The sequence below is a fragment of the Drosophila simulans genome, chromosome 3L, assembly GCF_016746395.2.
Source record: "Drosophila simulans strain w501 chromosome 3L, Prin_Dsim_3.1, whole genome shotgun sequence".
NCBI lineage: Eukaryota > Metazoa > Arthropoda > Insecta > Diptera > Drosophilidae > Drosophila > Drosophila simulans.
Window position 1 is genome coordinate 20,837,170 of NC_052522.2, and position 10,629 is coordinate 20,847,798.

The following is a 10,629-nucleotide window of genomic DNA, read 5'->3' on the forward strand; positions in this document are numbered from 1 at the left end:
CCATTTTCGAGGGCGGAAAATGCGCTGCACTTTGCTCTCCCCCTCTCAATCTCTCTTCGCGGCTCTCTGACAAATGGCAGAGTGAAAACTATTGGCTTTGCTTACGAATTAGAGCACAAAACAGAAAGCCAACCAAAACAGAGCGGCAAGCCGAAAGGAATCTAGAACGTGGCGTTACTTCTAAATGGGCGAGAGATTGACAATTCCCAGAGAGACAGGGAGCCAAAGAGAGAGAGAGAGGTGCGGAACAGAGAACTGCAGCCCGCCACTCGCACTCTACGTCCACCCGATAAACACTCGGTACTCTAGGCACCCCGTTTTTTTTGACACCCTACTTGCGGCAACACAAAATACTCGAGTGTTTTACCGACGTTGTGTTTTTGTTACGAGTAAAAAAACCACCCGAGGCCTGCTGCGCAAGAGCCGTTTGGGTGAGTGGACGCACAGTCAACGATCGGCCGCACGTCATTTTTTGTATGCGGGCTGCAGTTCTCTGGTCATTTTTTGTACGCCTAAAATTTGTATGGGAGGAAGCGTGACGGGTATAAGAAATGAAGGGTAAAAGGGAATACCCAAGAAAAATTTCGTGCTCACGTCTTTGATGGACTCAAAGGGTGCCACCCGTTTCGAATCATTCCGTTATTTATTTTTCACACGTCGCTACCTGAATACTCTAATGACAAATATTCTTATATAAAGTAATTTTTGAAATGAATTTTGTGACATTATGTACTATTATTTTTACTATAATCTATATTTAAATAATAATAACGTTATTAATATATATAATATATAATAATATATAATATAATATATATATATATATATTATATTAATAATATATAATATAATAAAATATTATATAATATATATAATTAATAATAATAATAATAATAATATATAATAATAAGATGAAGGGCATTTTACAAAGTATTCGACAAAGTCTAGAGCCACGCCGAAAGAATAGTGTGTAAACGTATGGAGTGTAAAACGCATGGAGTTACGCATCTTGTCTGTGACTCGATTACCTACGAGACCACTCGAGTATTTTTGGAAACACCCGAGTATTTTTGGAAACACCCATGTGTTTAACGGTATACCCACAAGTGTTTTTCTCACTCATCCCTTTTTAGGCAGTGTGTGATCGGCACCCGCGACGCGGAGCACCGTATTGATTCGGGTGCGCGCACAACGGGGTGTCTTGTCTACATGTTCAGATTTATACTGTGTGTTTGTAAGTACCCGCGATGTGCGTGGCGGGTAGCACCCGCACACAAAATTGTAGGGTGTGAGTCGAGTGGTAAAAAAGTGCCACCCTTGCAGTTCTCTGGTGCGGAACAAATTTTCCGCCTGAGTCCCGCTTGGGGGTTTCCCACGTTCGCTGTGTGAATGAGGTATGTGTTGTGTATAGGCTCGATTTATCGATGTCCGGGCCACGAATTTCCACCAGCGTGCGAAAAACCATAGCACACTTTCTGGCACACTCGTGGTGCACTCCGCCAAGGGATGTTTTCGGTTAAGAGCCTCCTGCGAACCTGTGGCATTCGGCCAGCCCAACTTTAGATGACCGATAAGCTGCAAGGCAGACTGATAACCAGGCAGGTAAACTTTTCGCAGCACAGGTGCACTTCTGGAGTCTCGAGTTTCCAAGACTAAGCGGACTAATTACAATTCTTCCAGAAGTTTATAAATTTAAATTAGTTATTCAAGGGGTATGCGGGTGTCTTATTTATGATTGTTTAAAATCTATTGACTTACAGATGTGTCTTAGGGCGGTGGCACATACCAATTAATATTTAATATTTAATTTTACGTTTTCATGGCCAAAATTTATGTTTCAGTTTCTTAGAAATTTTCTTATATATATAGTATTACATTTAAAAGGGAAAATGGTAGACACATAGGAATGTGCCTGTTTGACAGGTACATTATTGAAGTAAGAGGGTTTTCTCTTTTTCGCAAAAAATAGTAGTTAGTAGTTTTGAAAATCCTGGAACATTTTTGAAATGCCTTTAACATCCCCTAATCAATTATTAGTCCCCTTGCGGCTACGCGCCTGGGTTGAAATCACATGAGCCTTGTGCCGCTGGCCACCCACTGCGCATCCGCGCCACTCGCTCTCTGGCTCTTTGGCCAAGTGCACGTGTTTGTTGCGGTTTTGGCCAAAGAGGAAAGCCCTCAAAATATTTGTGGGCGAGCTTGGAAAAAACGTAAACAAAGTTTTTGTGCGCACGCAACGAAGGAACAGAGTGGGGTAGGATGTGCTTCGCGTTGGTCCTTGTCAGGGGTGTTTCTGCTATTGATTGCGTAGACGACAAACAGGGTGTTGCTCGAGAAGTCTTTACTATGGTATACAATTTAAAAGTAGTCAACAAACAAAAAGGACCCGTCGGGCCGACGTACAACGATGACGAAGGACTAGCCGAACCAGTGGGCTCCCATGCAGTCGCGTGTCCACTCAGTCTGGCAGACCCAGCACCACTCGAATCCGCAGCCAGCGCGTGTGCAGACCATGTGCATGCAGCCGCCTGGTAGGAAGAGAAGAAGAGGGTTGGATATGTTACAAACTGCGTCTTAGGTGTCTTCGATGCTCGCCCAACTCACCATCTCGCTCCGTGGGGGTTCTGCATTTTGGACAGGGCTTGGTGCTGACTTTGATGGTGACATTGCTGGCCTCATCCCATCGCGCCTCGGCAGCTCGCTAAAAAAGACAATGATTACACAAGCGGGAATGACTGGGCCGCATAAGAGCCAACTCACATTGGGGTCCACGGTGTACTCGCAGGAGTTTGTGGCACTGGCGCCCGTCCCCTCGGGCAGACACTCCCCGATATGGTAGCCCTGCAGACAATTGCGGCAGAACACGTAGCCACAGCCGTTCTGACAGGTCACCTTGCGACAATCGGGCTCCACCAAAAGGCCCATGCCGCAGCCTGGCTGGGGGCAGAGTACTCCACCTGCCTGAAGGACATACTCCTCGGTGGCGAATCTCTGGTACCGATCGTACTCCTCGCGTGTCAGCAGCTTGAAGTGATGAATCTCCTCGATGAACGAGTGCTCGCAGCCTGCGGGACAGGGCAAGGTGTAGCCAAAGTCCGGATGCGGCATAAACTGACGCTCGCCCAAACGTGAACGGCAATAATGGCGAAAGCAGTCGATGCAGGTGACGTGCTGTGATGCGCAGGGGAAAACCAAAACGGTATCACTGCGAACATAAAGTGCTGATTATAGTAAAATAAAATTAAATGACAATTACTTAAGAGATTTTAAAAGATATTTCTATGCTATTTTCGATGATAAGAATTTAAGATGTGGATTTTCAAATATCAAATATCCATACGCCTTATTGTATAATCACCTCACATCCGTGCAGGCCAGGCAAGGCACATTCTTGATGTTATTCTTGATTAGGTTCAAGGGAGCTGCAAAATCCTTCTCCCCGCCTGAGACATGCTCAGCACACTTGAAGAAGAATTCAGCGAAGGGCGGATCGCCAGCCGCGTTGTCCACGCAGGCCACCTCCAGACTTTCACAATGACCGGGAATTCTACGCGACTTCAAGACATCATCCCAACACTCCGGATCACGATGGACAGTAAAGGCGCCGCCCTTGCATAGAGCGCAGCGAACCCGAAGTTTGCCATTACACAGCTTTTCGCATTGGCTGCAATGCACAAAGAAATGCGCTTTGGCACGGACTCTTTCTGGAGAGGATACGCGGGGATTACAAAGGGGTTTCGTTTCGAAAAAAAAGCAACTTGTTGCTTACCTTCATCGGTTATATTCAGACGCTCCTCGCTTTCCAGCTGCAAGTCCAACAGAGTTTCATTAAGAGGCTTGGAGGCTTCTTCACTCAGTGAAGGTTCCTCCTCCTCCAAAGTGGCCGACTGGATTTTCTGGCGCTGCACGGGCGGTCGCAAACGAATGGCATGCAAAATGCTTTGCTGTCCCAAGTCACATTGCTACTAGAAGACAGAAAAAGTTAACTTCATGTAGGGGAGACATTAAAGAAACTTCTTACCTCTATAGTCGTGGCATCGCTTAGTTCCTTACCGGCAAATATGATCTTTAGATCATCCGGCTGAAGTCCCAGTTGTGGGGCCACCAGTTCCTTTACGTTCTTAATATCCCACTGGGGCTCCAGATTAACGGTCAGCGTTTTGCCCGTGTTCGTTTTTACATAAATACTCAGCGTGTGCGTAAGGGTTTTCCCTCCAAATTGCAACAGCTCCAGCATTTTGCGTACAAAAGTGGCAATAAATTTAAAAATAAAACTCATTTGTTATCAGCTGATCGGATTTAATTTTAGTGCAGTGTATATGGTTCAGCGTTGCCAATCGTTGTTTACTTACGCGTTGCCAAACACCAGCTGGCAGCCATTCGCAGGGAAACGTGGACACGCAGAAAGCGCACAATTGAAAAAAGTTTTGTGAAAAAGTCGGAGAAGTATAAATGCAAAAGTTTTAAGGAAATGTCAGGATTAACTTACAGAGAAATCAATGGCGACCTTTTCAAATGCCACAGTGATTATTCCATGTGCCACTGCGTGGCTGCCGATTTGCGAATGGGCAGAGGCATAGCTGTAAATTTTCGGTAGGTAATGGCTTGGTGTTTTTAATAAAATGGTACATTTGTCTATTTTCCAGCAACAAATTTGGACAGTTGTTGAATTTGCAGAGACAAAATGTTCAGCCAGGCGGCGTGGCTGTCCTTCAGGACCAGCAGCGATTTATTTACTATCTGATCACCAAGAAATCCAGCTGGGGAAAGCCCACCTACGAACTTCTCCAGAGTTCCTTGATCGCCATGCGAAAACACATGGTATGTATGGGTCTACCAAATTATGCATCTTCTATAACAAGTTACGATATACGAATCCTTCTACGATTTCCAGATCTCCCACCAAGTACCCAAGCTAGCCATGCCCCGCATTGGATGCGGTTTGGATGGCCTAAACTGGCCCAAAGTTAAGGAAATAATTTGCCAGGTTTTTCAAGCAGATTCTGTTGAGCTGGTCGTTTATAATTATGTTGCTAAGAAGTAAAGGGCACATATTAAAATGAACAATCCATTATTTTGCCTGTGGGGGCACAAAATTGTAGACCACAATCTCCAGCGGCTCTTGGCCAAAAACGTACTCGAGGACTCCGTTGACTTTTTCCCATTCCAAGCCATCAATTCCGCAGCCAATTTTCGGGATGGCCAGCTTATCCACGTTGTTTTTGCGCTAATGTACGAATGATAAAATGTAGCTCTTATAAATATAACTTTTTTTTATATATTAAAAAAAATAAAAGCAGGGATAAATCCCATCCATAAAAGATATGTATCAGGAATGTATTTACCATATGCTCGCGCATCTGCTCCAAAGATGCTTGTAAAGATTCGTAGGTGGGCTTTCCCCAACTCTGAGGCTTGGTTACCAGGTAGTAAATGTACCGCTGGTCATCCTTCAGCACCGCAATATCTCCACTGCCCGCCTGTTGGGCTTGCAGCTCGTCCAACCTTCCGAATACCTTCTTGAACTGCACGGCAATTCCAGCACCCATCGCAAGATCGGCGCCCACACAGTGCGCCAAGGAATATGTACTGGGGGCGGAGAACAGATCCCCATCCACTTCGCTTAGGGTGTACTGAGGTTTGGATGACATTCCGACCACAAAAGCTCGCCGAAATGCGCTACGTAGTTCTAGAAGTTTGGGAGAATACATTTAGTTTAAAGAAGGTTTTTAGATTCGTCTGATATTGTGTAACAGGCAGCTACTAGATTAATTTTTGATCACCCGATATCTCTAGATAATGCTTCGTAAGGGTATATATTTATCAAAACTCCAATCTTTGGTTAATCTCCTCTCGAGGATGTGTTTTATTTATTAATACATTAAATACAATATAAATACCCAAATATGGAAACTTTGTGTGCCATAAAAAGCTCTTAGGTGTAAGGTTCTTATCAACTATATAAGTATTTGGTGCATTCGGTGCCACAAGTCCCAAGCAAAACCATTTCGAGTGTCAAACAAAGGTGGCTATATACAGTTTTCCATTCCACTAAAAGGGAGTCTTTTCGCGATGAAGCGAGTTCCTCGATCCGCTGACGGACCTCGATGGCAAATGGATCGTCTTCATGTGCCGGCAGGTGGGACAAACCACGTTCAACGTGTCCTTAACCATTTGTGGCGGAGTGTAGAAGAAGGCAATGATGTCCACGCTGTCCTCGGCGAAAACCAGATCCAGCAGACTCCGCACGCGCAACCAATCCAAACGGTCGATGCCGCAGCCAAGTCTGGGAATGGCCAACTTGGTCACTCCGTGCTCCCTCTGAAAAAGAGAATTTAGCAAGCATAATTAATATCCAGTGTATAGCTCTAATACAGTTTGATGGTCTTGACAATGATGTTTCACCTTTCTCTTTATTTTAGTAATGCAGTTTTGGTCTGTTAGTCCTTAAAGGTACAATTCCTCACCATATGTTCCCGCATGGCCAGCAATGCGTAGTAGAGAGCTGTGTAAGTGCACTTTTCGTGACTGCGCTCCTTGGTCACCAGGTTGTAGATATATCGACCATCCTGCTCCAGGACTGCCACATTTCCAGTGTGCTTGTGTTGGCGCTTCAGCTCATCCACTTGGCCGAATTTGCAGCGGAACTGCAGATTTATGCCCGCACACATCGCGAAGTCCGCACTGACGGAGTGCACCAAGGCGTAGTTCTCCGGGGCGCTGAACAGGTTCCCCCTGGCCTCCGTAATCTGACACTTGGGAGCAGCCAGCTGTGGATAATCTGAGTATTAACCCATTGTTCTTTGCTTATAAGCCATGTTGGATGGCTCACCTCCTTGGACATGTCTTCGTGCTCACAGATGAGTATCTCGATGGGATACTCGCTCTGGGAGAAGGTCTGCTGCACCAGACGCTTCACTTGCTTCCATTCGAGGCCATCGTTGCCGCAGCAAATTCGGGGCATAGCCACTTTGGTGATCTCGTGGTTGCGCTGCAAAGACAGTACAGTGAGAATTGCCCAATGCACGATTTTCAAAACCTCGGACTTGATGACAATTCGGTTCTGAGGGCTTTAAATAATTTGACGGACAGGCGGACGAGGCCAGATTGACTCGGCTTCTGGTCAAGAATATATATATTTTATAACATAAAACATACATTGGGTATAAAAAGAAGCCGACTTTACTTTCTCTTCGCTCAATTATCATTCAACCCAATGATAATATTTTATAAAGAAAAATCGCCGTTAAGATGGGAAGATCATTTGTCCGATTGCTACTGTGTCCCAAAGTCCACATAAATTAACTACATGCATATTTCTTGAAATCGATTTTTGACTAAACATGAGACACAAGCGAAACGCTTTCGGATGACAAAAGGGGCGAACTGTTTTGAGATACTCACTGTATCTCAATGTACAAATGAATTAACTGTAAATTGACGAGGGCAGCGCCAAAGAAACCAGTTTCCCGAGCGTCGAATTGTGTTTACTCTTTGGGGAAATGTCACTTGTTTGCCGGGAAACCCCCACTCCACCACCAAGACGGCGGCTCAAAAGCACTCACCATATGCTCCCGCATGCAGATCAAAGCTGCCTGGACATCGTCGTAAGTGCTGGCCTCGTAGAGACTCGACTTGGTCACCAGATAGTATATGAATCGGGCATTGTGCTCCAGAACGGCACAGTTGCCTCTGGATACCCTTCTCTGCCGTAGTTCATCCACATCCCCGTAGATCAGGGCAAACTGCCAGGCGAGAGTTCCCCGTTCCGCCGTAAAGGATGACTCGACGGCATGGGCCAAGGAATGTGTCTGCGGTGCGTGGAATATGTCCAGCTTGGACTCCACTATCTTCACGTTCGCCATGGCGCACTAGCTCTACACAGAGTATTATATATCCAACTGCAATTAGGCGGAAATTATTCTGATTACCAGCCGAAACAGAAGCTCTCAATGCCAAAAATGATTTTCGTACTTACGTGCACGCAGCGCTGGAAACTTTCACGTCGAGGTCGAAACTCGCGATAAAAACTTTTTCGGCTTCGGAATGGTTTTGACTGTGTTTTTGGGTTCTGCACAGAAACCTGCACAAAACCAGAATGAAAACAAAGCTATTAACGAATGCTGAACGGCAAGCGGCTAGTTGGTAGCTTGTTTATTTTGGCGATTCGCCGATTTCCCACTCCCAATTTACAATGCCGTTGGAGGTTACTAATGAATCGACTGCCTCGGCCGGCGGTCTGCAACGGAATGCGCCATCGGAGCTCGATGTGGATGTGGGCATGGGTATGGCGGTATGGTTATGGGTGAAGTGACGTGCCGGGCGAAAGCCCAGCGAGAATCTTCGAGCCTTGGTGACAACATTTCGCCCAGAGGCGTCGCCGCGGGGGCTCCAAAAATTAATGATTGCACAGTGAAAAACACATCGTTTTCCACTCAATACTAAATGACTTGGGTTATTCTTTTAATTTATATATGATTATTAATCTATTGTGTTTATCGTGGTGTTAGAAAATTAATTTTGTCATATGTTTGCGGAGTAAATTGTCAGGCTTAGATCGATTGAAGTTTTCAAAAGTGATCTTGTTTTCAGACATAGAAATTTACATATATAGACGAAACTTACTGAACTCATTATATCTGTTTTGAAATTTTATTTTTAAATCAGAAGTATGCTGTTTTTAAGCTAAATTTAAAAAAATAGTGCACTAATCGGTTATAACTTTATAACACAAAACCATTTTGAAAACTAGTTTTTTGAAAAATGTACTTCCTAATTTTTTTAAGTTACCTGTTTAAGTATCGAGAATACAGACAATTCACTGAAATTTTAGATTCATTTCATTTGTTTTTTAATTTAACTGAACTTTTTGGGAGAAAAATTCACCAGCAGGCATGACAATCCACTGAATCATAACGACGATAGTGATGATGATTGGTGGCGATGATGATGACATACATGTGCCAGCAAGTGTGAGTTGATACCGCGTAGTTTGTTTGTTGGTTTGTTTTCAGCGACAAGTTGACTTGGCATCGCCCAAAATCGTCAAAGCCGCTGTAACAGCCAATTAAGAACTTGTGCAGGCTTTTGATAGCGTTTTATAGATTAATGACGACGGATCGTTCCGATCGAAGCACCTGTGTGTGAATGTGTACCTGTGCGTGGGCCGCTGTCAAAGGTAATCGGCGCCCAAGCGCTAAATAGGGATTGTATACCGACTACATTGCATGTATAAATATAAATATGACTTAAATTATTCGTTAATTAAATGGCAGGTGAAATAAAACATACCAACACAAACACCGAACAAATAACCATATTAAGTGACAAGTTGTATTCTAAAACAAACAAAACAGGCAGCAGAGCGGCAGCAGCTTTTCGATTTAGTATGAGGTAAAAACTTTACATTTTGGTCGATTGTTGACTCGGACAGAGAAAAAATATTTGCTTTACTAGTTAATAAAGAAAAAACGTAGTAAAAAATAAAGAGGCTAAATAAATTCAGTGATATATATTTCTAACTATCATTTGATCGTGTATTATAAATAAAACGAGAATGTTGCTTCACATTTGCTGTTAAAACAAATGTGGATGAAAAGGCATAACTTGCAACTCATTTAATAATTTGTAATAAAAACTTTTGTATATGTTTGCAATATAAATATTTTAGTCTCGTAGACTATAAAAACAAATTTATGATTTATATTGCCATATCACTATATCATATCCTTTTTATGCTATTCAAACGGATATTCCAATTGGAATGACTGGACGCCAAATTGCGTGGGTGGTTGTCTCGGCTAATGTCTTCTACGTCATCCTAGACCGCCACCAACTATTTCAGCTTTTAGCCAAAAAAAAAGCATCGAAAACAAACCAATTGCTTATGCTTTAACTTAAATATCCTAACAATCGCACTGATTTTTAGTAGTTAAATGAATACTCTAGTTAATCACTTTTCCTCCTTATAGCTTCACATATTTACGCATGTCCCGCGGCAGCTTTGAACGAATTGTTGCATTGAAATTTAGACTTCGCTTTTCCTCCCGATGCGGGGGCACCTTGTGAGGAAAAGCGATAGCTGCGAACGATGCCGCTAGTTCACGGCAGTTCAGCTTGTCGCCTCGAACAATAAAGACGACCGATCCGGGAGCTATAACATATATATAATATATAATATAGCTTTATAGCACGGCACTGTTTGGATTTTGGCGTGCCAATTGGCGCTAGTTGCTGCCGTTGCCGTTGCTGTTGTTGTTGTTGCTTTGTTTGTTGTGCTAATTACGTAAATTGTGTGTTTGTTTGTTTGTTGATTTAAATACTTTACGTAGTAGTGAATTTGTTAGTTGACGGCCCGCCAGGTTCGTTTTTCTTCTGGGCAATTAATCTGCGCGCGAGTAAATCTCCCCGAGAAAACAAGAGAAGCGTTGTGAGTCACTTGAGAATTAGAGAATAACTAAAAAGTGCAAGCGAAAAAAAGCAAAGCTCACACTCGTCACGCCAGCTCAGCTGATTCTGATTGGGATTCTTACTCCTCTCTCACTCTATCTCTGTCTCTCTCCATTACGATACGTAATATACGTGTACGTATTTGTATTTCCCTCTCTCTCTCTCTTCTATTCTGTTTTG

General features: G+C 43.6%; 4 protein-coding genes across 5 annotated transcripts; 1 reads left to right on the forward strand and 3 right to left on the reverse strand.

Annotated features, from left to right (window-relative positions):
• Nucleotides 1–2,324: 2,324 nt before the first annotated feature.
• LOC6738959 (E3 ubiquitin-protein ligase parkin) lies at nt 2,325–4,279 on the reverse strand. Its single transcript, XM_016169138.3, has 6 exons — nt 4,022–4,279; nt 3,770–3,962; nt 3,359–3,704; nt 2,761–3,205; nt 2,605–2,701; nt 2,325–2,528 (listed from the first exon to the last, which is right to left on the reverse strand). The coding sequence occupies exons 1-6, from the start codon at nt 4,277–4,279 to the stop codon at nt 2,419–2,421; spliced, it is 1,449 nt and encodes a 482-aa protein (XP_016032785.1). The 3' UTR covers nt 2,325–2,418.
• A 180-nt stretch (nt 4,280–4,459) lies between these two features.
• LOC6738960 (ADP-ribose glycohydrolase OARD1) lies at nt 4,460–5,325 on the forward strand. Its single transcript, XM_002085719.4, has 3 exons — nt 4,460–4,593; nt 4,647–4,821; nt 4,895–5,325. Exons 1-3 carry the CDS (start codon nt 4,472–4,474, stop codon nt 5,042–5,044), a joined length of 447 nt encoding a protein of 148 aa, XP_002085755.1. The 5' UTR covers nt 4,460–4,471; the 3' UTR covers nt 5,045–5,325.
• LOC6738961 (ADP-ribose glycohydrolase OARD1) lies at nt 5,002–10,465 on the reverse strand. 2 transcript variants are annotated; one of them, XM_016169137.2, is made up of 3 exons: nt 10,328–10,465; nt 5,346–5,689; nt 5,002–5,227 (listed from the first exon to the last, which is right to left on the reverse strand). In XM_016169137.2, the coding sequence occupies exons 2-3, from the start codon at nt 5,649–5,651 to the stop codon at nt 5,072–5,074; spliced, it is 462 nt and encodes a 153-aa protein (XP_016032787.1). In that variant the 5' UTR covers nt 5,652–5,689; nt 10,328–10,465; the 3' UTR covers nt 5,002–5,071. The 2 variants fall into 2 exon arrangements, with proteins under 2 accessions (XP_016032787.1, XP_039149586.1); XM_039293652.1 differs by lacking the exon at nt 10,328–10,465 and having other exon boundaries at nt 5,346–5,726.
• Nucleotides 5,838–10,464, reverse strand: LOC6738962. The gene is made up of 6 exons (XM_016169136.2): nt 10,328–10,464; nt 7,979–8,083; nt 7,566–7,901; nt 6,833–6,991; nt 6,468–6,770; nt 5,838–6,321 (listed from the first exon to the last, which is right to left on the reverse strand). Exons 3-6 carry the CDS (start codon nt 7,863–7,865, stop codon nt 6,052–6,054), a joined length of 1,032 nt encoding a protein of 343 aa, XP_016032788.1. The 5' UTR covers nt 7,866–7,901; nt 7,979–8,083; nt 10,328–10,464; the 3' UTR covers nt 5,838–6,051.
• Nucleotides 10,466–10,629: the final 164 nt, after the last annotated feature.